The sequence below is a fragment of the Propithecus coquereli genome, unplaced genomic scaffold, assembly GCF_000956105.1.
Source record: "Propithecus coquereli isolate 6110/MARCELLA unplaced genomic scaffold, Pcoq_1.0 Scaffold26, whole genome shotgun sequence".
Classification (NCBI taxonomy): Eukaryota; Metazoa; Chordata; class Mammalia; order Primates; family Indriidae; genus Propithecus; species Propithecus coquereli.
In genome coordinates this window covers 3725251-3751687 of record NW_012148174.1, presented here as the reverse complement: position 1 = coordinate 3751687, position 26437 = coordinate 3725251, and the positions used below count along the sequence as shown (strand labels likewise).

The following is a 26437-nucleotide window of genomic DNA, read 5'->3' as shown; positions in this document are numbered from 1 at the left end:
AAACTTGACCCAGTCTACAAAATGACGGAACTGAGAATACACCCGGAGTTAGCAGGCCCCGCACTTTTCACTCTGTGTCATCTTGCGTCACATAGAGCACAGTCCTGTTCTCATCTCCTTGCGTGTGTGCCTCAGTTTCCTTTCTTGCCAAGCTCACCCTGTCTGTCTCCCTTTCCTGTTTCCTTGCTGTGTCTGTCTCCCAGGATAAGGTCCCTGAAAGCAGGAACCTTGTTTAAATTGTTCATCAGTCGTAGAAGCTACCATACGTGTGCCTGGGATATAGTAAACACACACCGAATACTGAGAGAGAGGGGATGGGTGGACAGAAATGAGTGAATGGTGGTTTCCTCTTACTGAAGTCAGGTACAGATCTGACTGCAGTCTAAGCTGATTCTTCTTCACATGCTTAAACTCAGGTTTAATATGCTTAAGGAATGCCATAGCAAAATAACAAAAAAGAAATTATCTTTTTTTAAAAAGCTATGTTAATGAGTGTTTATGGGCTTCTTTATAGATCCAACACATGTACCGTTGTGCTCGAGTCCAGGGCCTAGATACCAGTGAAGGGCTACTTCTTTTTGGTAAAGAGCATTTTTATGTGATTGATGGATTTACCATGACAGCAACCAGGGAAATAAGAGATATTGAAACCTTGCCTCCAAAGTAAGTAAATGAATGAAGAGACACAAAGTACAGCTATCTTTAAAAGACAAAAGTATATTTGCATAGTTTTTTTTAATCAAAAAAATTGTGTTCTAGGTAATGTTACTGCTCAGTTTATGTGCTTTCGTCTTTACATGTTCACAAGGGTAATTCTCACTTATTTCAAGGTAATACAGACAAAAATTTGGCTTGTTTATCAAGGTGAAAACTAAATAAAAATTATTTCTGTGCATTAATAGCATCAGACACCAAGTTACTTGTTTTTGATCTATATATTTATAAATTTATTCTGAATTTGTAAATTGTTCTTTTTTAAAAATAGCAGATACACAGTTGTAGACAAAATGCAGGTCGTTGCACAATACTCTTATAAATGAAAGCGTGTCACCAGGTACTCCCGAGTACCCTAGGAGCAGTGTGACTGAAGCACCAGCAGGAATTAACTGAGTTTTGTGTATCTTCCTTTTCTTCTGCCTGTCCTATGACGGATGTGGTAGTGAGTAGTGGAAAACTCAAAGAAGACAGACAAAGCTAGAAGGAAGATAAGCTTAAGCCTTAGAAAATCAACAGGCCTTTTCTCCTTTTAACATTCTGAATAAGCACTGCTGAACGTAGGCATGGTCCCTATGGTTCACGCCTAGGAAATGTTTCAAGTAATTATCTTCAACAACAATCAGGGTCACATTGTGACTTTCATGGATCCTCCTGCCATACAAAATATTATTAAAATTACATTTCGTGACTATTAGCATAAAGATAAATATACTCATATACTAAAACATTTATAAAAGTTCGATTTTTCTCTTCTGATTTTAAAAGAAATTAAAGCATTTTCTTGGGCCCCAGAAGTATGTGAGCACAGGCCCTGTGCTGACTATGCCTGGTGGATAAGTTGGTCCTGACAGTAATAAGGGGATTTTAAAAATTGTATTCATCGAGACTGAACAATGTAGTCAGACCCTGTTGCTAAAAAAAAGAAAAAACAGAAAAATCAGCCAGGCGTGGTGGCACAGGCCCTGTCGTCCCAGCTGTGTGGGAGAGGCTGAGGCAAGAGGATCGCTTGAGCCCAGGAGTTGGAGGTTGCAGTGAGCTGTGATGACGCCACAGCACTCCAGCCTGGGCAACAGAGCGAGACCCACCCTGTCTCAAAAAAAAAAAAAAAATCATCAAAGGAGGTTGCTTGTATCTCAGGTAGCTGACAAATTCTTCTTTTAAACTTTTTTTTTTTTAACTGAAAATTCTCATACATTGTTCCCCCATCCTGTTCATATGTTTGAAATAGCACACCTTTTGTTGAGCAGTTTATCTCTTGCTCTGTTTTTATTTCCTTTTCCTCTTGGCTGCCTGTAGTATGCACGAGCCAATAATCCCCAGAGGAGCCAGGCAGGGCCCCAGTCAGCTCAAGAGAACGTGCAGCATCTTTGCATATGAAGATATCAAAGAAGTGCATAAAAGGCGGTATCTCCTGCAGGTGAGTGGATGTCGTAGTACCAGATGTTTTGTCATGTCCTTTATTCAGAAGATGTATTATTTTAAAACTGATACATGCCATGAAAATCCTCTATAGGATCCACATTATTCTTCAGAGTGTTTCTTGGATTTGGTTATATGATAGACAAACCCAGGTCACGGGGGTGCATGACTGTATAATGCATCTCTCTCTTTTTTTAAACACAGCCTAAAATTTGGGTGATGTCCTTGTTTTCCATCTTTCCCTGTAGGTATCCAAATCAACATTTTTAATTGTCTTTTAATATAAAAATTACATCCTTACTGTAATTTTACAAAGTTATAATTTTATGATTACTTTATTTTTATAATTCAATTAATTTTTAGAGATAAATTGAGCAAAATAAGAAAAATCTGTTTATTGCATAGCTTAATTTGCAGGGAATTCATGATTTTGAAAATGTTTTTAATCAACAAATTAATTTCTGCAACATTGCAGAAATCTGTAGTGGGAAAGTTAATAGAAAATGTTATTTGTGAACTTATGTTTTTTCTTAATGTTTTTCTCTCTGATCATTTCAGCCTATTGCCGTGGAAGTTTTCTCTGGAGATGGACGGAATTACCTCCTTGCATTTCAGAAAGGAATTAGAAACAAAGTCTATCAAAGGTCTTGTTTATCAGGAACACTTTACATGCTATCATGGGAAGAGATGGGAGGGGGCAACTATTCCCAGTCTAGCTAGTTTTTAAAAATCTAGAATTAGATCAGTAAGTCAAAATCTTTGAAGATGTTTGTTTTATTCTTGCCAACCTCATGAAATACGGTTTTAAAATGATGCAATTCTATTGTGACATGCCATTTTTCTTCTTGGTAACTTACAGTAGAGATAATCAAAAAGCTACTTTTATCACTAAGTCCTGTGTCTCTAAATATAAAAGGATGATGAAACTGTAAAGTAGGTTTCCTTGCTATTAACAAAAATGAAGCCAGTGCCGTTCCTTGCTATTGATGTAGGGACTGAGTTCCCATAGAAATTATATTCACATAAGACTCTTTTCTGGCCTTGGAAGAGAAGTTGGATATCTTCATTCTTGAAAAAGTAGAATAGCCAAATAAAGCAGTTAGTCTAATCTAAGCATATTTTATCTTTGTAAACTATATTTAAAATGTACCTTTTAAAAGAAAAAAAGAGGACATATCCATGGTGCTTGAAGATATTTCTATTGGGTATGTGAATGATAAGGCTTTTCTGAACTGATTATAGAGATGAGAGGCATTCTCTTGTTCTTTGAAGGGTGGCACAGAGCCTAGCAATCTATTAGGGGAATTTATTTTTTTTTTTTAATTTCAAAATATTAAAGGGGTACAAATGTTTTTGTTACATGGATCGCTTTTGTAATGCTCGAGTCACAGCTATAAGCGTGCCCGTCACCCGAATAGTGTTCATTGTATCTTTAGGTGGGTTTTTTCCTTTCTCTCCTCCCTCCTCTCCCCTGCTTGATTTTCAATGAGTTTTACTTCGCCTCTGCGCACATGTGTGCCCATGATTAGTTCCAGCTTAATAGTGAGTACACGCGGTGTTCGTTTTTCCATTCTTGAGATACTTCACTTAGGATAATGGTCTGGAAGTTTTGTATTTCAAATCACTTCCATGAGGAGTAACTCATACCACGCAACATGGCTTAGCACTGCAGTACAGCAGTAGTACCTGTGAGCACCTGGGAAACGAGGGCGGTTCTTGACAGACAGAGCCCGTGGGTACTGATTGGTAATTCAGAACTCCTTCCACATATGGGAAGGGCTAAGGAAAGTGACAGAAATTCACTTTTACTTACCTGATTTGTTCATTTCTCAAGGTGATACTGTTTTCAACACTAGGAAATTATTTGCTTTTCATAATTAGAAGCTGCTACAAGGAGATGAGTTTGTTTTTCTCTTGAGAAGCTTCAGTTGCCAAGTTCAAGGTCTACATCCATTTCAGGAATTTTCCCTTAGTTCTCTTTTGCCTTTAAAAATTTATATTGACGTTGTGAGCAACTCTGCAGGAAAACTTAGAACAGTGTCACATAAAGTTTCTATCTTGTATGTGTCTTTATTTGTATAGCGATGTCTGTGTTCTGTCTTTTGTTTAGCTGTCGTCATCTCTCACTGCCATGTGACTATCTAGCTGTTAATGACTCTTGAGGACTTCGTTAAGTTGACTCAATTCCTGCAAATCAGTGTTGCAAGTCGTTTTCTTCTGATAGTGTGGTAGCATATGGGAACGTTCACAATAATAGATTTTGCTGTAGGCCTTTATGTTTGGTTTTGGAAGTCATCATCTTAGCATTTTTTATAACCAATAGAATACTGTTGGTTATAATTATTGTATATTCCCCTTGCCTGCTGTTTCCTGGGTAATGGGAGGGTAGTTGCAACAATGAAGTTCTAAACGGATCATCGTCTCTTAAGCTTCCTTCAAATCCTGACTGAGATTGCATTTGCAATTTTATGCTATTTTGAAATTTTCCAGGTTTTTGGCTGTAGTGCCGTCTCTAACCGACAGTTCAGAATCTGTGTCTGGGCAGCGACCGAACACAAGTGTGGAGCAAGGGTAGGTGGTTTGTTGCTTGTATGTTACAATTTAATAATGAAATTAGGATGGTTTATATCCAGACAGTATTACTTAACATTTTTAATGAATGTTCCCCCTCCCCGCCCCTTGGTTGCAGAAAATTATTTAAATACTGGAAACTAAAAGGAAGAAAAGAAAAAAGCACGCATAGTGAGTTATGTGAAATCACTGTTCACATTTCGATCAATTACCTTTCTTTTTTTAAGCAAGTGTATGTTGCTGTGTGCATAATTGAGTTTGTATACTCTAAATACACATTTTTATTCTGCTTCTTCCGTTCAGTGTTATATTTAAATATTTCCCCCTGCCTTTAAAATATTCTTCAGACATAATAACTTTTATATGCTACCTATTCACCAGATACATATAAAGCATTCTCTTAGTTTGAGATATTTCATCTTTATTAGGTTTTCTTATCATAATATTAGAAATGTAATTCCTCATTTCATTAGGGTAGAGTCCCCCATAGTAAAATAAAGGATATTTATTTAAGGCTTTTTATATACAAAACCAACTTGATATCCATAAAACTACACAAGTTTGTATTCCACCCTTAGTGAGTTGATAAATTTGCTTGTCTCAATAGATATTTGCCAGCTTTGTGTATTTTTTATTTTTACTGATTTTATACAATGCTTTCTCATTTTTTAAATGTATATTTCTTTCATTATTAGTAAGCTTGAGCTCTGTGTACATTTGTTAGCCATTTTAAATCATCATTTGTAAATTGTCCATATCTTTTGCCCATTTTTCCTCTGAGTTCCTATTATTAGTTTCTGTGGGATTTTTCTGTAATAAAGTGCTGCTCCTTTGCTTGTCATATTTGTTGCAGATTGCCCCGTTTTCCTCTTAATTTTGTTTCTTCACATTTAAACTTCTGTTCTTATGTATTCGAACCTATCAGTGGTTCCTTTGTGCTCTTTACGGTGGCTTTTCGTCTTAGAAAGTCCTCCTAGATGATTCAGCCATTTCCAGAATCCATAGACCGAGCTCCATTTACATTGCTCAGTAACTGGTAGCCCTTTGTAATCCACTGGAAAGAAGCACTGCCTTGGAGCTGTAAATTAATTATTTCTACATGCTAGAAAATGACTTAAAAATTTATTAGGGATTCTATAATTTTTAAACAAAATTTGATTCCGGTCTGTGCATGTCTAAATATATGAAGTTTGTGTATTTGTCTTTAAGTTGTTGCTTTTATTTTTCGTTAGCCAAGGCTTAGCAAATACAGATGCTAAATGTTTACTTTTGTTAACCTCAGAAACATGTCCAGTTCCTAATCATTTGTGTTGTTATTAATGTAAATACAGGAAGTGAAAATTTTCCTGATGAGCCTTTTCTCATAAGCAAATTGCTACTTTTCCTGCCTAGATGATCTTAAACTTGCTATTTCGTTGTTCTTGCTGCCTTCTGCTGAGTTGGCTGTTCTTAAAGAACTTTTCAGAGCTCAGGGGCAAGAAATAGAAATTAATTTCCAACTTTCCAATCTTCCATTTAGGTCATCCCCTTTCTTATAAAGTTGAGGAATAATCATGGCTATTTTTCCAAAGAGAGTATCCTGCGTGTTCAATTTGTCTGACTGAAAGAATTTTTCTAGAAGTGGAAAGTAGTAGCTGTACTATTGAACTGGATGTGTTTATGACCTGAGGCTTACAAATCTATTGATTTCCTTTCAGATCATAAAATATACAGTTAAATACTTTCTTCCTGGTTCCATGACCAATTATTAATTATCAATATTATAAAGCTGATAAACCTTAAATAGGGTTTTATAACATTCTAAGAAAGTCTGCTATCCAAAAGAGTAGTGTGTAAGTTTTAAATGACCTAGACAGCAATGTCTTTACTGTCACAAAATACTCATATTTTCATTTATTCAATATCTCTTTTAGGAGGAGATGTACTGTGTACTTACTATGTACAAAATATTGTATAATACTTCAGTTATTCCAATTAAATGTCTTTGGATCTGTTTACATAGGGATTATAGTAAAAAATTAGGAGGTTGGACCAGATCAGTGTTTTCCCAACTTCTTTTGACCATGACCTACAGTAAGAAATATACACCAAATATCATCCCAGGACACACAAAGTCATAAGTACTAAGACAAAATCCACAGAAAATACTCTGCCTTAACATATGTGATGCCTTCTGATGCTCTGTTTTCTTCAGTTCAATTCTGTTATTTCGCATTTCAAAATGCTGATCATAACCCACTGAACTGATTTTGTGACCCACTAATAGATCCTCCGTAGTTTGAAAAATTCCTGGTCCAGGTGACTTCAGTTTTCCAGCCTGATAATTCCTCAGATTTAAAACAACGTTGCTTACAATTTATTTCATCATGTACTGTGTTTTAGATCTGGATTGCTTAGCACTTTGGTTGGAGAGAAGTCTGTGACTCAGCGATGGGAGGTAAGCTTAGTAAATACGTCCACTTCCTCAGTAATTCGCGGTTATGGTATAAGTCGTACAGTTAAAAGCACTTTAATAATAATCCATAAAATATATACCAGGGAGAAAGTGTTTTCCTTTAAGGTAAAAAGTGTTTCATTGCTCTGAAATCTGTTAAAAAGAAACTGTCATTTACCTCAGTCTGCGTATAAATGTTAAAAAGTGAACATGTTGGAAATGATTGATTGATTGCTCCAAAAATGAATCTTTGTCTCTTCGAAGAGAGGCGAAATCAGCAACTTCCAGTATTTGATGCACTTGAACACTCTGGCCGGCAGATCATATAACGATCTCATGCAGTACCCTGTCTTCCCCTGGATCCTTGCAGATTACGACTCAGAGGTAAATCTCAAGTCATTTTCCCTACGTGGAACACATTTTCAAAAATAATTTAAAAATACTGCAATTGCCTGAATATTTTATTTGCTTTGTAGTTTAGTATTCTCAATAGGCACAGGCACTAATTGCAAAAAGAAGAGATGTTTTAGCTTGGATATATAAAAAGTTTGTATCATTGACCCACTTATTGGGTATTGGATATTAATTCATAATGTCTATTCAGTTTCTTTAAGTGCTGATTAATTTGCATCCATCATTGGATATACCACATTTTATTAATCCACTCATGGATTGATGGGCACTTGGGTTGTTTCCACATAGAAATGAGCTTTTAAAATAGTTCCTGGTAGACTGAAAGAATCCATCTCATTTGGAAGTCACTTGACTTGGTCTGATGTTGTCTTTTAGAGGTGAATGAATTCCTCAGTGCTCTAGTTTATACCACTTCCAGATCACCTCTAAGAAGAAAATGCTCAGAAGTGAAGTTGGAGGGAGACAGGCAAGGGGTTGAGAGTAGGGGGACATGGAAAGGAGATTTGATTTTCCGTTTATGTGAGTGATGGAGGATAAGGGTGAACTGGAGCTTTCGTGTAGACTTGGAAGCATTTTCCCTCTTATCCCTCACCCCACACCTGGATCCTGAGTGCCTGCCTTCCTCTGTGAACACATAGTTTCCAAAGCAGTTGTCTTAAGACTGAGCCAGTTAACAGACGGTCATGTATCTGTCTGGAAAGTGTGGATAAACAGGTACAGAGGACGGTTTTGGAGTTCAGTTCTGCCAGTTCGACCCCACAGAGCCCAGCACATCATAAATCATCATCGTCCACGGCAGCCACTGTATCTATGTCGGTAAGAGTAGAAAGTTCACGGTAACCTGGAATTGGGTTTCGTTTTGTATTTTAGGAGGTAGATCTTACTAATCCCAAGACATTTAGAAACTTGGCGAAGCCAATGGGAGCACAAACAGATGAACGACTGGCTCAGTATAAGAAGCGATATAAAGACTGGGAGGATCCCAATGGTAAGTGGCTTTCTCTTCGTTGGACTTTGTACCTAAGTTTCAAAAGTAACCAGTTTAGTTATCTGACATTCTTGCATCCTTCCTCAAGTTGCTTATATGTCATTCTGTCTGCCTATGTTATATGTGCACATGCACAGGTTTTGCATGCCAACCTATGGCCGTGCTTAGAAGGCATTTTTAGGTGGCTCGTCAGAGTTCTGGCAAAAAACCAAGCCTGTCTGCCATGCACAGGGCAGAAATTTCCCATCATAATCTGTCCCCCCTCTCATCATACATAGTCCAGGAACCACACTTTAATTTATTGACTCTCTTTCAATTTTATTGGGGTACTTTTGGAAACCTTTTGCATTAAAAAAAAAGAAAAATGACTACCTTCTAAAACTATATAATTTACTTATGTATTATGTTTAATGTTCATTGTCTTTCCCCACAAACAGGCACACAAAGGAGGAAAAAACCCTAAGCCTAAGCCTATTAATATTCTGGTGTGGGCTCTTTTTGGTCCCTCTCTGCCAAGGAAAATAAACGATAAAAATACATAAAATTACATAGTATTCATAGACAACAATTTAAAGAAATATATAATTTCAAAGCCAGAACCTAATAAAAAGTAGCTATAAGTCAATATTCTGCTTTAGTAGAAGATGATTTGCTATTAAGGGTTAAGTATTACAATAAGCTTCAAAACATGCCATTGGAAGATGTGCTGAGTTTGAGGGGAAAGACTCTGATTTATACTTACTTTGCATTACTGCCAGATAGGTACATGAGGAATAGTGGTGTCACCATGAAGTTTTCATACTGCGTCGCAGTGCTAGCTGCATTTAGTGTCACAGTTACCACCTATGCTAGCGTTTCCAAGCCTGTAAATGAATGCCAATTTTATTTTTCATATTTTCTCTTTTGTTTTCAATTATGTTTAATTTTCTTGAACAGGAGAAACTCCCGCCTATCACTATGGGACCCACTACTCATCTGCAATGATTGTAGCCTCGTACCTTGTCAGGATGGAGCCCTTCACACAGATATTCTTAAGGCTACAGGTAAAACTTTAAATTTGAAATTTTTCCATTTTATTCAAACCTACTGTCTATTAAAATGTGACTTTTTAAAATGTCATTATCTAGCCTTACTGTGAAGTTGTAGTGATAAAGTAGTCAGACAGAATTAACGTAGAATTTCACTGGACCAAAACTGATGAATAAACTAGAATTCGCTTAAAATAAACAAATGCCAGGCTCCTTTAGTCAAATAAGTAAGTAGTGTACACTTTTCAACCAGCCCTAAGTCCTTGAGTTCAACAAATGTTTTAACACAAGAGTGATGTATTCGAACTCATCTGCTGTCTTCTTGATTATAATTGCTTTTCTCCACGTTTCCTTTCATTCCGCAAATATTTATTACAGACCTACTGTGTGGTAGGCGCTGTTCCGGGTACTTGGAGAGACATCAGTGAATAAAGACAAAAGCCCTGCCTGTGGAGCGTATATATGTAGTTGAGGGAGACAGCCAAACATAATAAATAAGTAAATTATAAAGTGTTTCAGAGTGTGATAAAATCTATCTGAAAAATACAGTTCAAGGAAAGGGGGACAGGGGTGGGGGGCGGCAGGTGAGAGTGGTCAGAGCAGGTCTTCTGGGAACAGAAACTTCGAGGAGGTGAGGGAATGGCTCCTGCAGAGATCTGGGGGAAGTGTGCTCCAGGCAGAGGGAGGAACTCGTGCAAGGGCCCTGAGGCAGGACTGTGCCTGACAGGTTTGAGGAGCAGCAAGGAGTCCCACACGTCCAGAATGGACTAAGGAGGAAAGTCGTAGGAGATGAAGTCAGAAAGGAAACAGGCCAGACTGTGGCAGGCCGTGGCAGCCATTGTGTGGGCTTTGGCATTTTCCCACAGTGGACATCATGAGACTAATGCACCGTGTTCACTTAAAACACAGCATAGGGGGCTTGATTGGAGAAGGTGGGGAGTGGCAAAAGAAAAACCCTTTTTCTTGTTTGAGTTTGTTTTATCGATCTGTAGCTTTCTGATCACCTTTCCTAATTCTCCACTTAATCCTCATTGGTATGAGAGCTTGGATGTCATGTTAATTTTTAAAATTAGCCAAACATGTATTAATATATGCCTTCGGTATTTCCAACTGTAGATGGTTTATATTAGAATCTTTTCTTAAGCTGTCATCCTCAAACCGTGGAAGAATTCCTATTTGTTTATAGCCTCGCGCTCTCTACGAGAGCTACTATTTTTAGAAATACTTGTATCTGGATTTGACTTTGATTATAAAACAAATACATTGAGAACCCTCTGTAAAGGAGTACCCCCAAGGAGAATTAGATTAATTTTCTTTTTGTGTTTATCTAAACTTTTACATATTTAATGTTAGGACAGTGGGAAATTGAAAATGTCACCAAACACATGTGGGGTTGTAAGGCCCTTGAACCGGCTCTCTAACAGAGGCGCCTTGTCGCTCTGCCCACAGGGCGGCCACTTCGACCTGGCGGACCGGATGTTCCACAGCGTGCGCGAGGCCTGGTACTCGGCGTCCAAGCACAACATGGCCGACGTAAAGGAGCTTATTCCAGAATTCTTTTACCTACCAGAATTCCTGTTCAATTCCAACAACTTCGATCTAGGTACGGTGAGCTCTGGCACTCTCTTAGGAAGGTTAGCCAGCAAAAGACCCATAGAAGTAAGTCACTTTTCCTGAGACTGTCTGCAGCACGCGTTAACAAGAGAAGATCTCCTTGTGGTTTCAGTTGCTGTTACTATAATGGGTGCGAGTGGTTACACATAAAAAGAAAAGCAAATTTATGCCCCAAAGAGCTGTTTCCAACTTAGAGTCTGGTAGACATTGAGGAGTGGACACAGATTAGATCTCATGTTCAGAATTTTGTTGTTTTGATGAAAAAAAGGCAAAGTGAAAATTTATTTGAAAATTATTACTATTGAAAACCATAGTAGCCAAGAATGGTATATCTACATTTTTCAGGCTGGGCATGGTGGCTCACGCCTGTAATCCTGGCACTCTGGGAGGCCGAGGTGGGAGGATAACTTGAGGAGTTCGAAACCAGCCTGAGCAAGAGTGAGACCCCATCTCTACTAAAAATAGAAAACATTAGCTGGGCATGGTGGCACATGCCTATAGTCCCAGCTACTCAGGAGGCTGAAGGAGGAGGATCGCTTTAGCCCAGGAGTTTGAGGTTGCTGTGAGCTAGGCTGATGCCACTGCACTCTAGCCCGGGCAACGGAGCAAGTCTCTGTCTCAAAAAAAAAAAAAAAAAAAAATTTCATATATTGTTTTAACCTCATGTATTGCCTGAGGCAGCCTGTGTTTATATGCTAATGTCTTTTAAAATTAAAATATCAGAATAACTTTAAGTAAATCCTTTTTTTTTTTTTTTTAAATTATCCTGTGGGAATCCTATTTTCTAGAAAAACAGGACCAAATCAGCATTTACAAAAAGGAGAAAAATTTCATCAGTACTGTTTTTATATTCTCTGGCAGCTAGAGGAAGTAGATTTGACTTTGGTTACGGTTTCTTGGAACACATTTTGCTGATCTGTGCTTCTGAGTATTTGTTTTATAGCATATCATAATTCCATTGTTTCCACTTTTGAATATTCCTGCCAGGTATTGTTCTGTTTTCGTATCTTTTCACACCCTGTATTTTCTGCTGTTTTTAAGAGTTCAGAATATAAATCATGACTATACTGGCTCCAAATTTTCATTAACATAAAATTTAGGGAAATATTCATATCCTATACATTTGAGTGATTTTTCTTTTTAAATTTTCTAGAAATAATTTTTATTTGTTGAATTGTCCATCAGCAGCCCTAACTTTGTGGAATGGGATTCAATGGGAAAGAGAACAAGACTCCCTCACCAGCCCCAGCAAAAGTCCTGAAACTGAGTCTCATTACCTCCAGCTGGGCCCAGAGCTTTCCCTTGCCCAGCTACAGACCCAACTTCTAGAGCTTAGAGTTGGAGAAAGTGATGGTTTCCCCAGAGGAATAAAATACACGGTCAGCAAGCAGAATCAATAACTGGGTGCCGCAGCATTTGAATACGGGTGCACATTAGTGTTTTCTTACGATCACGTATAATTCACTTTTGGATAATGTTGCCTTATTCTCTAACAACACCACTTTCGAAGGGACAAATATGGACAGGTGCAGAAATAGATACCCCCAATCTTCCAGAAACACTGGCTCGGTTATGATAATCCATGTTGCAAAGGTGTTCCCACCAGACCACTTACAACCCAACCAAACAATCTACTTTTAAAATAAGAAAATAAAAGAAGGATCATGTATCTCTGTCATGTTTACCTTCATAACAAGTCTTCTTCCCTCCTTGCAATCACACACTTTAAAAAACACTGTTTACATATAAAAGCTGAAACAATAGAACTTTTATAAGAAAATATAGAAGTAAATCTTCATGATCTTGAATTTTGATAATGGATTCTTAGATATGGTATCAAAAAGACAAGCAATAGCAACAAAAGGTAAATTAGACTTTATCAAAATTAAAAACTTATGCATCCGAGGACATTATTAAGAAAGTGAAAAGATAATGTATAGAATGGAAGAAAATATTTGCAAATGATATATCTGATAAGGGTCTAGTATCCAGAATATAAACAACTCTTATAATCCAACAACAAGAAGACAAATAACCCAACTGAAAAATGGGGAAAGGGGCATTTTAGCTTTGTATAGCTCAGCGTTTCCCAAAGAGACTTCGTAGCGAGGGCCCTCAGTTGTGTTAACCCTTCATCAGTGTTCCCGAAGGAGCGCTCTGAGGAGTGGGCTTGGGGAGATGCCAGAGGAGATGATCTCAGAGGGTCCTTTCTGGTGGGAACATTTTATAGTTCTGGTAAGGATCTCACCCACTATTTCTCTGTCACTGTGATGTAAAAATACCATTTATCCCATGCTTTCATTTTTTGTTTTAATGTATCCAATTGCGTAGGCTGTAAACAAAATGGCACCAAGCTTGGCGATGTCATCCTTCCACCCTGGGCAAAAGGGGACCCACGAGAATTCATCAGAGTCCACCGCGAGGTAATGGGAACACACTTTGCAGTTCAAGTTGGATTTCATTTGGTCGTTGATCACAATACGAAGGACCCTGAGCAATGTATCACCTGTTGGTTAATGTCACTAATACAGCAGTTCCTCCTTATTTGTGGGAGATACGTTCCAAGACCCCCAAAGGATGTCTGAAACCATGAATAGGACTGAACCTTATGTGTACTATGCTTTTTCCTATACATATGTACCTATGATAAAGTTTAATGTATAAGTTAGGCACAATAAGAGATTAACAACGTAAGTAATAATAAAATAGAACAATTATGGCAATACTCTGCAATAAAAACCACGTGAATATGGTGGTGTGTGTCTCTCTCTCTCTCTCTCCCTCTCCCCCTCTCCCCTCCTCCCTCCCTCCCTCAAAATACTGCAATATTTTTGGACCGTGGTTGACCATAGGTAACTGAAACTACAGAAAGCAAAACCATGAAAAAGAGGGTACTACTATATTGTTTTTATGATTTTTAGTTATTTTATTTCCTATTGACCACTGGCCAAGTTGCTTTTACTTTCTGAGCAAGTAGTAAGTGTCAGCCCATGACTGAACCTGTGTTTTAAAATTACAGGCCCTGGAGTGTGATTACGTGAGTGCCCATCTACACGAGTGGATCGACTTGATCTTTGGCTATAAACAGCAAGGCCCTGCTGCGGTAGAGGCCGTAAACGTCTTCCATCATCTTTTCTACGAGGGTCAAGTGGACATCTACAACATAAACGATCCGCTGAAGGAGACAGCCACCATCGGGTTCATTAATAACTTCGGTCAGATCCCTAAACAGGTGTGGATGTTTTCTTGTTATCATCAGTGTCCTCCGTTTCCTTTCGTAAATTTTGTAGTATTACTCCAGAAGGTATATGACGTATAATAAATAGGTTTAGATTAAGTTAATGAAGAACCATAAATATCACCTAGTAGGGTCAATAGATTCCTAGATTATTGCTTTTTGTACTCATTTTCACAGTTCAGATAAATAGAAATTTTGTTTAAAGAATATCTGATTCACAAAGCACGGTAATATTTATTGATCTTAAAAATCATTGCATCTAAGGTTCTTCAGATATCCTCCTCAAATACTAACTTTCCAAAAGAAACTACTGTATGCCTGTTTCGAAGATCTACAGTAGTCGAAAAATAGCGATGTTAAATGTAGATTAATATTTTTAACCTTGTAGAAATACTGACTGAAGATACAAAAGACGTTTATTTTGTTTCCTTTGTAACAAAGCAAAGCGAAAACAAGGTAATGATGTTCACACTTTGACCAAATTAGTAGTAGCTAAAGGACACCAAGGCAATGCTGCTAAATCCCATAAAGTTCACATTGAAACCAGAAATAATCTGATGACAGATCATTTAATCTGATTACAGATTATTGGAGGCTGCCTGCCTTCAATGACACAGAATGGTATTAGGCTATGAAGAATTGGTTAATTTTTAAACAGCGTTGGAAGATGATTGTCAGTCAGCTGTAGTTGGAGTAGATTAACTTTCAAGGAAAGTTATTAAGAAGTCAGCATAGAACACGACAGGAGCCCAAGCTTTAGTATCCTAGTCCCGCCTCTAGTTATTAAGGTGTGGGCTCTCCGGCGGCCTGCTTAGCCTCTTCGAATTTCTTTTCTCAGATATAAAATGGGGATAACATAGTACCTGATGGTGTTATGAAGCTCAAGTGAAATAAGGACATAATGCCTGGCATACGAAAGGACTTAGTAAATGTCCTCTTTCATTATAAACTGTCGTCTTCTTTCGCACCAGTTGTTTAAAAAACCTCATCCACCGAAGAGAGTGAGGAGTCGACTCAACGGAGACAACGCGGGCATCTCGGTCCTGCCGGGGTCTACGAGTGACAAGATCTTTTTTCATCATCTGGACAACTTGAGGCCTTCTCTAACACCTGTGAAAGGTAAGATGATGGGAAATAAACATTTGATTCATAATTTGATGAGATTATTTAATAATCCTGGTTTAGAAGTAACAAATTTGCCTTTTCACAGTAGTGTGATTTGTATCATAAGTACTATACGTTTTGTGTTAAGCCACTGAATACTTGTTAGTGTTCTTTTTTTTTCCTTTTTCTTCTTTGTTTTCTTTTTTTGGCCTGTTGGATTTTGCATCAGAAAGAACCGATCAGTTTTCTTGTTAAGATAGTCAAAACTCTAAAATATCAGAATCTTACCACTTTATATGTAGAAAAAAATTTGTCCTCATTTTTCATTTGTGTATATATGTGTTCTGCCTATCAGAAATAGTAGTTAGAGGACGTATTTTAAATATGCCAATAAAAAGACATCTTTCTTTTATCTGATGGTCTAATGAGATAACTAAAAGCATTTTTTCAAGTAGATTTTTTCCCCTTAGAATGAAAAAATGTTTTGTGAAATCTTGAAGTTGTCACTTAAAAAAATCCAAGAATTAAAGCATCAAAGTCTGGCTGACTTGGTCGGCTGCCACGCTGTGCCATTGTCTCATTACGTACCCTGCTCTGTGCCAGCTTTAGTCACTCCCCAGCAACTGTTCTGGGGGACTACCGTGGTTGGTAGCGTTCTGAGGTGGGGCAAGAAGTCCGTGCCTTTTGGGGAACATCACGGCCTTCCTTCAGGAGGTCTGAGGGCGGCTGTAACTTGGGAGGTGGCGAAGACAGAGACCAATGGATGGTCTGTGTCCCTGTGACATTCTAGGCAGCATCCCAGATCACTCCTTGTAGTCTGAGGGAATGCAGAGTGTCTAGTAACAGGAAGGCTGGAGGGAAGCCCTGCAGGGGACCTGGCAGGGCCAGCGTCCTGCCCAGAAGGTCTTGTGGGAGACTCCAAGGCCAAGCTCTATTTCTAAGATCATTTAGTCTTCATGGAGGTGTCAGGATGCTCGATTGGTATGAACATGTGTGTGAGATTACTATACCATCCCCTATGGGATAATGAGGTTAGCTTTTCCTGTCCCTGTCTTAATGTAATCATTTGTTTTTTTATAGAACTCAAAGAGCCTGTGGGACAAATAGTATGTACAGATAAAGGTATCCTTGCAGTAGAACAGAATAAGGTTCTCATCCCACCAACCTGGAACAAAACTTTCGCTTGGGGCTACGCAGACCTCAGCTGCAGACTGGGAACCTACGAGTCGGACAAGGTTTGCATTATTTCTCGCGTGTTCGCTGAATCTTGTTCTTTCGTGGCCTGGATGTCCCGGTTAATGGGGTGGGGAGAACCCAGTACAAGGGCTTGTCAGCTGTTCCTCCAAAGCCCAGAGGAAAGGAGAGCCTCACTGAATGCGATCGGGATAGAGAAGCTAGTAGAAAAGTCATCTTTCCTGCAGAACAAGCCTCTTTGGGAAAGTTATGTGATAGGGGCTAGCAGTTCCCTTCCCACTCAAAGAATTCCTCCAAGAGACCCTCGCCAGCAAGGTGCTCAGCATTTCTGCCAACCAGAATAGCCTCCTTTTGGCGAGTTACCATCTGGCCCGCTTTTCATTTTAGTCGTCTAAACAAGCTGACAAAAAACCTGTCACCCCATCATCCCACGAGAAGCAGCAGCGACTGTTTGGAGTCCCATCAGTGTCTCTTGGAGAGGCAATATGTAGTGACCCTTTAGTGCCCTGTGACAGTCCCCTCCCGAATGTGGGTTGGATAGAATCCGCAGTCCGTGATGATGGAAGCTGTAAGAGCGGTTCAGGGGAGAGCTTCGGTGGAGGTGCTGCCAGAACAAGCCAGCCCAGGACGGGAGCCAGGTGCCTGCAGGACGCCCTTCCCCTTCTCTCAGCGTTGCTCCTTGCGTTTCAGAGGTTTGTGGCACTGAATGGCCTGTGTGTCCCACGTCTGTTTTATTTTACAGGCCGTGACTGTTTATGAGTGTTTGTCTGAGTGGGGCCAGATTCTCTGTGCAATCTGCCCCAACCCCAAGCTGGTCATCACGGGCGGAACGAGCACGGTCGTGTGCGTGTGGGAGATGGGCACCTCCAAAGAAAAGGCCAAGACGCTGACGCTCAAGCAGGTACGGAGCGTGCAGAAAACGCAAAGACGGGCGTGTTCCGTCTCGGCTGCCCGCGCCCTGTAGGAACCGAAAAGCTTCCTTAGTGCTGAAGTACCTCAGACATGATGGACAAAACCTAAAAATGTTCTTCTGCTAGAAATACTTTTTTAAGAAAGGTAAATCAGAATATGCTAGTTCTAAAAATGATCTAAGCTGGTCCTTTTCTTAAAATCCAAAGAAAGTTTCCTTTAGGTAATACGTATTTTAATATGTTTAAGTAATACAGATGTTTCTCAGAATTATGTGTAAGTTGAATTTTGCAAACCAAATTATATTTGCTATTGATTCATACTAATTTCCTTCCAGGGTGATTTCCATTCAGCTAGACCACTACATCTTTGAGTCTTTGTTTTTCTTTTTCCTCATTTGTCATATCCTTAAGGACATGCTAATAAACTCATGATAATATTCAGTGGGACCCTTGATGATTTAATTATTATTATTATTTTATTTTATTTTATTGTTTTTTTTTGAGACAGAGTCTCGCTCTATTGCCCGGGCTAGAGTGTCGTGGCGTCAGCCTAGCTCACAGCAACCTCAAACTCCTGGGCTCAAGCGATCCTCCTGCCTCAGCCTCCCGAGTAGCTGGGACTACAGGCATGCGCCACCACGCCCAGCTAATTTTTTTTTATATATATATTTTTAGTTGTCCAGCCAGTTTCTTTCTATTTTTAGTAGAGACGGGGTCTCGCTCTTGCTCAGGCTGGTCTGGAACTCCTGAGCTCAAACTATCCTCCCGCCTCGGCCTCCCAGAGTGCTAGGATTACAGGTGTGAGCCACCGCGCCCGGCCCAAGATGATTTAATTATTAACAAGTATTTTTGATTGCCTGTTATGTACCTGTACTAATTAATTATACTATTGTATTATTAATAGTACAATTAATTGTACTATTTTCACTTAAAACAATAATCCTTTTATAAGTAAGCCATTTCTTCATATTTAATTTGTAAGAGAATTTACCATAAGGTGTTTTGTAATAAAGACCATACATCTAAGTGTTTTTAATGATACAAATTTGAAAAGTAATATAACAATACTAGTTATCATTTATTGAGCACCTACTATGTTCAGAGCACTGTGCTGGGTACTTTAAAACCATAAAACTCCAATTCTACAAGGTAGTTATCAGCCCCGTTTTACACCTGAAAAACAGAGAGTTCACACATGCCCACAGTCACACTTACTGATAAAGCCATGGTTCAAATTCAGTTCTGACTTCAAAGCTATTTTAAAACCAAACCCGATCAAACAATGGTGTCTTAAATATCTGTGGAAAGAATCAAACCCTTTGTTCAACGTAGAATCGAACCATCTCTACAAGCCGGAAACTTGCTGGCTGCTGGGTGTGAGGCAGGCCGCATGGAGAGATGGACAGTCTCAACGTGAACAGATACAAGTTCGGCAGTGCGTTTCCTGATCCACACTCTCCTCCTTAAAAATAGTTTCCGTTTAAAAAAGGGCTTTGAACCTAACGTGCCAGTAAAAAGGTCTTCTTACTTAAAACAGTCTTCTGGGCTTTGCTAAGCATACGATAGAGACGTCTACGTGACCAGAGTTTTAAGCCAACTCTGTTGAAGCAAGTGTATTCTTCTGCCAGGGCCGACGGCCCGTTCTAAGTGCTCGGGAACTGCTAGCAGTAACCTGAATCGTTTTCTTCAAAATACCTTCTCCTTTTCACACACCGCCATCTATCTGGGTCCTGTTTCTCTCCATATTCCAGCAAGAGGGAAGAGTTCTTATTCTAGTTTGAAGAAGGAATCCCTCTTGGGCACAGACGTTCAGACGTGTCTCATTCAGAAGCAGGACGTCTGCATAGTGACGCGCCAGGGCCATGTTTTCCCTTCATCTTTCCAGGAATATCTGCTGCAACCATGTGGTTCTCACAGTCTGCATTCAAAAAATAAATACATAAATCATCCACTGTAGCTCCTTACAATGGAATAAACAGAAGTTTGTGGCGTAAAAGAATAGATACAGAGTTTAAATTCTGTGTCTTTGGGCCCCGTAATAGACATGGTGTGAAGAAACCCAGGCTGGGTTGCAGTCGACACTCCCCCATCCTTCTAAGATCCTGGCCCGAGACCAGGAAAGAAGTGACGTGAAGATGGAGAGAAGAGCCTCCAGAATCCTCCAGACTTCTCTCTTCCCTCTGTAGGATGAGGCGAGGGCCGTCAGCAGGAGGGAAAGGACCGGCCCCCAGACTCCCCAGACACCACTGCTCAGGGCGCCATCATTTCCCGACGCCTCCAGGAGCTTGAGGAGTGACTGCAGAGCCTTGTCACGGCGATCGGCCTGATGCTTCTCTGTTCTTCTTTGTAGGCCCTGCTTGGCCACACGGACACCGTCACCTGCACCACAGCGTCACTAGCCTATCACATAATCGTCAGCGGGTCCCGCGATCGAACCTGCATCATTTGGGATTTGAACAAACTGTCATTTTTAACCCAGCTCCGAGGCCATCGAGCTCCGGTTTCTGCTCTTTGCATCAACGAGTTAACAGTAAGTCGTAAATCGTGCACTTGCTTTATGTTTAGGAAAACAAGCAGTTCTGGCCACACTGAATAAAAAACAGCTCTGAGTGTTTTCTAAGTTGATAACCTATGAGCCATTTTACATTAAAATCCATTCACTGCTGCATACTTTAAAGAGAAAGCAAAATTTGGTTAAAATAAAACAAAGCATTCTAGAATACACTTTTTTAAAAACAAGGAATTGTAGGATTTGTTAAAAATGTTTGAAATTTGTTGAAATATTTAATGGAATATATTCAGATGATTCACTTACTGCGTAAAGTGAAAAGAGTAACAATTTGGGTACCCAAATGCGAGAAAGATTGTTACAGAGCTGTTTGCAAAATAGACCCCAGTGTTATCAAAGGGTACTATCTCTTCTTGGAAATAAATCTTATATATATAAATAGATGAAATGTCAGGATAAAATGAATGCACTGGCCTAGGAGCCCCCCACACAGACGAAGCCCACCTGGAGTGGACAAGAGGGGCACCGTTGCTAAGATGAGCTGGTGAGCAGGGGAGCCTAGGGGTAGGTCTACAAAGACCAAGGCCCCTGTGTCCAAGGGCAGGTTACTGCGTTAGAATGTAGATGATGCCTCCGTGCGCAGACCGGCCGTGGAAGTCAGCAGGAATTCACCCTCAGCCTCCTCACTTCTTAGCTGTACAGACCCAGCCCCCTTTCCCTGACCCCTACCCAGGGCCATCCCCGTGACACAGAGTAGTTCTACCCGTGTCATTGCGCGATGCTCATATCGTCACCACACAGGCAGCTTTCCTTCTGAAGGGTGCGAAGATACTAAGTTATGCATTTAGTCAGGTATTTTGTAGCCACGTGAAGAAAAAGAAAAAAGAAACTCGGTTCTAGTGACTGGCGCCGAGAGAGTCTAATGGATAGTAGTAGGAATAGCTGGAGTTGGGAAGCGTGGGAGACGTGCCGGGGTAATAGAGTCAGCTTAGTTTTTGGTGTATTTGAAAGGTTTGAAGTTTTCAGAACAACGCTTTGGGTTAGTCCTTCCAAGTTTGCGCCTAAAGAGCTTTACAAAAACGTGGGTGCTGCAGAGCCACTCTGATCCGGTGTTACTCTGGGTCAAATGCTTGATCCCGTTATTTAGAGCACTCTGTTTTGAAGTCGTTCCTAAATCCTAAGAACTTTATTTACAGTCAGTTGCTATTTGAGCCAATGTGCACCCATGGGATTGCAGTAGTTACTGCAGGTACCTAAGAAGCATTTTTTCTTTTTAAGCTGCTTTTGTAATCTCTTAATAACTCTCGAAAACATTTCTGTTTCTGCCATGTTTCTCCAAGCAGTATCCAGTCCGCTTTACTGCCGTTTATATTTTGGACCAAAGCTACTTTGCAGCTGCCCTTCAATAATTCTCCTTGTGGCTTAGCCCTCGTAACCACAGGATTTACGCTAATGCACTCTAATTGAGGCCCCCCCGCCCCGAGTAACTAAAGAAAGTCTTGCCTGGTGCAGAACAGAGCGGCTGTCTCTTGCCTCTTGCAGAGACTGAAGCCACTAACTAAAACTCAGCTGCTGACGCTCACAGCCGGAGATGGTTCAGTGACCAGTACAGAGGTAGACATAGGAAAGCTTTGCTGAGTATCGTTCTTGTTTGTGTTTTGGCTTAATTTTTGCCATCTTGGTGGAAGAGGAGCTGGGGTGGGGATGGGACAAGGAGCAGCAGCAGGACCAGCAGGGAGGGAGCAGCGCAGGCGTGGTTGGAACCAGCCCCGTCCTCCTCCTCATCCTCCCCCTACCTTCCTTCTCGCACTGGTGCTGCTGTCCAGCGTTCAGTCCTCTGCTTTTGCTGACCGTCTCCAAATTTCTGTAGGTTCTCATGTGTCTCCTGACTACACTGAACTTCACCAGGTGTTTTCTCAGGCTAGTACCCTTCATGACACCGGCTCTGTTGCGGATGAGAGGGCAAGCACAGTCCGGTGTATAAGCTTTGGGGCTAGAGAGTGCTGGCTTCAAATCTTGACTCTGATACTGAGCAGATCACTTAAGCTCTTTATACCGCACTTTCATCCTTCAAAGCGGGGCTGGTGATAACTGACCTCCCAAGGTGGTTATCAGGGTTAACCTGGAATGTGCAAGTGTCCACCACAGTAACTGGCACACGGTAGATGCTTCAGAAAGCGCCTTACTTCCCTTAGCAGGAGTGAGTCGTGTTCTCATCAGGTTGGATAGAATTTGAGAAGAAAAAGCTTGTTCTTTTCTGTCTTTGGAACTCCTGAAAATGTGAGTTATCAGCTCAGGGAGTCTTAGGGTTTATTAAGTCTGCCAAGAAGTGACCCATGTACCAGTTTTCTTCCTTTTTTCCACATCCCTCCACCCCTACGGTGAATACAAATTTTAAAGGAGGATAGTACGGTGTTACCAATATTTCGTCATTTCATTTATTGAAGAGAGAGATATAACTGCATCTGAAAATTTTCTCTTCTATCCTGTAGTTTTGGTGTTTGGACTCATTTTGTAAAAGTAGGTAGATTCCCACCTCTAAACGAAAGGTATAAATAGATTTTGTTAACCACAGGAGGAAGAAGAGTAGCTCCTCATCTCCTCAGATCACAGACGGTTTCGTTGCGGAATCAGACTCCGCTCAGCGGTCCGCCAGGGACGTAGACCTACCTCCAGGCTCCCTTGGCGATCCCCGCGCCACGACGTCCAGCTTTGAATTCTTAAAGAAGCCCGTGTTCAGGGTATTTTTAGTTCAGCAAACACTGCATTACAGGTTACCCCAGAAATGACTCCGCCAGCCACTAGTCTAAGGACCGAAAGGTTTTTTGAGATCTAGGCAAAGGATTTAATTTGTTTTTGAAACCAGAATACAACATGAAGGGAGTGAAGAGAACGAAGAGTTTTTCTTTATCTTCCCAGGGGGACATCGTGTCCTGCGCCGGGACCTACATCCACGTGTGGAGCATCAACGGAAACCCCGTCATGAGCGTGAACACGTTCACGGGCGGCAGCCAGCACATCGTCTGCTGCTGCGTGTCAGAGATGAACGAATGGGACACGCAGAACGTCATAGTGACAGGACACTCCGACGGAGTGGTTCGGGTGAGCGAGTTGAGAGAAGAACTCGTCAGGGTATCTGTTGCCCTGGTTTACCTGAAACCTGTAGCTGTCCGTGGTTTAAGGACACCTGAGCGGGTTGTAACGTTGTTTGGCAAACTCGCTCCGATTCAAACAAGCCTTGGCCCCTGTATTATCAGACGTGAGGAATATCAGAGGCTTGGCCTCTTTTCTTCCTGTGAAGTAGATCTGTTAGTGCTGCTACCAGTTGACAGCTTGACACAAGAAGGCCACTTAAACACGAGCGCCATGTCACACTGGGATTGCTAAAAATGTGAGCTGCGTAAATGTTGGGTTTTCCGCCTATCACATGGCTTCCTAGGGAAAACAGAGTAAGCAGGAGTAGTCTCTTCTGGACAGAGAATCACAGGCTCGAACATCGTTCCAGGGTCCGTTCCCTGGCTGGGATCCCAGGTAATTTCACCTGGAACCTAGATACGGTTTATCCTTTTCTTAGATTTCTATGTGATGGGCCTCTACAGAAAATGAAATCAACGGAGTATTTGCCTTTGTAGTCTATTCAGATGTTTGAGTTTTTTCTATCTCTTGTGCCTGTTTTTCGTTAATTGTGTTCTTTGTAAAAGCCAAGAGCAGCTGACATCACCCTCCTCAGCCATGGTCACATACTAAGAGACAGGCTGTGAGCCACCCCCACACCGCACCCTGTGCTCCAGACAGAGCGCGCACATACGAGCACACGCCCCACCCCACAGCCTGCTTTCTCGAGAGCAGTGTCACATTGCCAGACCTGTGAAGCATTAGATACTAAGAAGCTCCATAAGGCAAGTGCTTGGGCATTCTGCCTACTGTATGCCTTCCTGAAGACCTATAGTATATGTCGGTGTGTGCAATACTCTGAAAGGTTTTGTAGGAAACAAAGAAGTTGAACCGTGATTTTAAACTTACTTGACCACAGTCTTTCCCTCTACTTTGAAACAGCTGTTACGTGTAGGCAGTCCCCTGACACATTTTCCAAGATACAGGGAAATTTACTTATACAGAATAATATAAATGAAGTTATCCGTTTAACCCTGAGAACACATCTTCATCCAGTACCATGTAAATTGTTTCTTTAATCTGTTTCTTAACTTTTTTTATTTTCGTACTTACTTTAGTTCTGGAGAATGGAATTTTTGCAAGTTCCCGAAACACCAGCTCCTGAGCCTGTCGAAGTCCTGGAAATGCAGGAAGACTGTCCAGAAGCACAAATAGGTACTTAACGCTCTCTAAAAAATTGCTCAGTCGTTTTCGTGTTTCGTTTTCTGTACATCAGTGTGGATGAACTTAGACCAAACAACATAAACAAGAGCCTGAGGCTGGGCACTGCTTACAGAAGCTGATCGCGGCCTGTTGTGTAATCCTCTGGGCAGACGTGCGAGTTTCCTGTGGTCTGCTGGGCAACGTTCAGCGTGGTAGTGTCTTGTGGACTTCCACCTTCCACCCTAAATATAGCACCAGCTTCCTGGGTCCCAGGGGCTTGGGCTCACACTTCTGAAACTATAAAGCAGATGCAGGGCGCAGCGTGGGGTGAGTGAGACAAGCTCTCTGCCCCGGTCCCACGTTGGCCCTGCCCACCGCGTGGCCAGCGAGTGCGGCGTGGGTGACAGGGCGGTATCGGGTTTGTGAGCTGTTCACAGAGTCAGACCAGAGTCCCCCTTCCTAGTGCCCACCCGGCCTGCTCGGGTAGGGCGTTAATTTGCACTGGAGCCTAGTGACCTGTAGTCCGCTGTCTGTCATTTGTGAAGCACTGTAAAAGTTTTGAGTGAAATATAAAGATTTTGATTTCTGTACAGAATGACTAGAAACAATACCATGAAACCAGGCTGAGACGTGCTTTGTGTTGCTCATCTCGGGAGAAGCTGCGCCCCTTGGTGTACAAGGGGCTTCCCAAGAAGGACCAGGGTTTTAAGTTTGACCTTCAGGTGGTCTGTCCACGGCCAATTTGTGTACCCTGAGCATTCAGTGTTACTTCAGTGATACAGGGAAGCTTAGAAAGACACAAATCACTCCTCTTTGTAAGCTGAAAGTAGCCTTTACTTTCCATGCCAGAAAACAGCAAAGACCCCATAGAGAGGCCATTTTAACCCTTGCGTTATGTTAATGCATGCAAATTTCTATATCATCAGTTGCAGCCCCACCACAAAGGTTATCTGGGTGTTTGGGGACATAAAAATTGGTTCAGTACGTGTTTGGGGGTCATCTGTTATGTCAGACATTGCATTAAGGGGTCCAGTGAGAAGTGGGTCCCTTTCTCTTCCTTGAACAATGCTTTTAAGTAAGTGATAGTGGAAGATGGGATGAATGAGTGAGGTAGAAGAAGGGGTCAGATTCGGGGTGGAGACGCGTATCTGTCATCTTCCTCCTTATATATTCGGATTGTGGGCAGAGTTTGGCAAAGGAGTTTGGCAGAGAGGGAGAGCAGCCCACCAGGAAGGACTGACTCCAGATGGTGTAGGAGCCGCGAGAGCTGCGGGCACCTGCCAGGGTGAAAAGGTGGACAAACCAGGGCTTTGCTGGAAATCAAAGCCGTTTCCACGGCTGCGTGTTTGGGAACCTCAGAGCTCATGATTGTAAGCCGCTGGGGTGGAAACGATTCACATTAGTCCACTGGACTCCTGATGAGCAGGAGGCAGGCAAATAAAGCATTTGTCTAAAAAATATGTATGTGTGGTGGGCTGGCGCTTGCATGCTCATTATCACCTTCTCTCCTTTTTGCCAACATATGTACAGTTATCCTTCAATGTCCCTGGGGCGTTGGTTCCAGGACTTCTGCAAACACCAAAATCCAAGGCTGCACAAGCCCCTTGTATAAAGTGGCCTCGTATTTGCATATAACCTATGCACATCCTCCCATATACCTTGAATCATCTCTAGATTGCTCATAATACCTAATAGCGATGTAAATGCTATGTAAATAGTTGTGATGCTGTGGCAAGTGTTTAGGGAATAATAACAAGGGAAAAAATCTGTACATATTCCATAGACCAGTTTTTTCCCCCCAAATATTTTTAATCCACAGTTGTTCCAATCCACAGATGCAGAACCCACTGATGTGGAGGGCCAACTATATTTATTTCTCATAAATTAGAACCCTAAACTAAAGCTTTTGGCAATAATTCACTCATTTTTGTAGTCATTTACTTACTGACTAGTATATGGAAGGGCGTCTACTCTCAAGC

At 41.0% G+C, this 26437-nt stretch overlaps 1 protein-coding gene across 1 annotated transcript in view; it reads left to right on the top strand.

The window, feature by feature from the left end:
• The window catches only part of WDFY3 (WD repeat and FYVE domain containing 3), a 208769-nt gene that overhangs the window by 176107 nt on the left and 6225 nt on the right, over positions 1–26437 (top strand). The window contains exons 45-61 of the mRNA XM_012647224.1: positions 515–663; positions 2014–2134; positions 2695–2780; positions 4627–4707; positions 7090–7144; positions 7406–7525; positions 8426–8543; positions 9480–9586; positions 11021–11174; positions 13517–13608; positions 14205–14417; positions 15395–15542; positions 16608–16762; positions 17464–17622; positions 19983–20162; positions 23061–23243; positions 24374–24470. Coding sequence (XP_012502678.1) covers positions 515–663; positions 2014–2134; positions 2695–2780; positions 4627–4707; positions 7090–7144; positions 7406–7525; positions 8426–8543; positions 9480–9586; positions 11021–11174; positions 13517–13608; positions 14205–14417; positions 15395–15542; positions 16608–16762; positions 17464–17622; positions 19983–20162; positions 23061–23243; positions 24374–24470 — 2218 coding nt within the window. The remainder of the gene's footprint in view (positions 1–514; positions 664–2013; positions 2135–2694; positions 2781–4626; positions 4708–7089; positions 7145–7405; positions 7526–8425; positions 8544–9479; positions 9587–11020; positions 11175–13516; positions 13609–14204; positions 14418–15394; positions 15543–16607; positions 16763–17463; positions 17623–19982; positions 20163–23060; positions 23244–24373; positions 24471–26437) is intronic.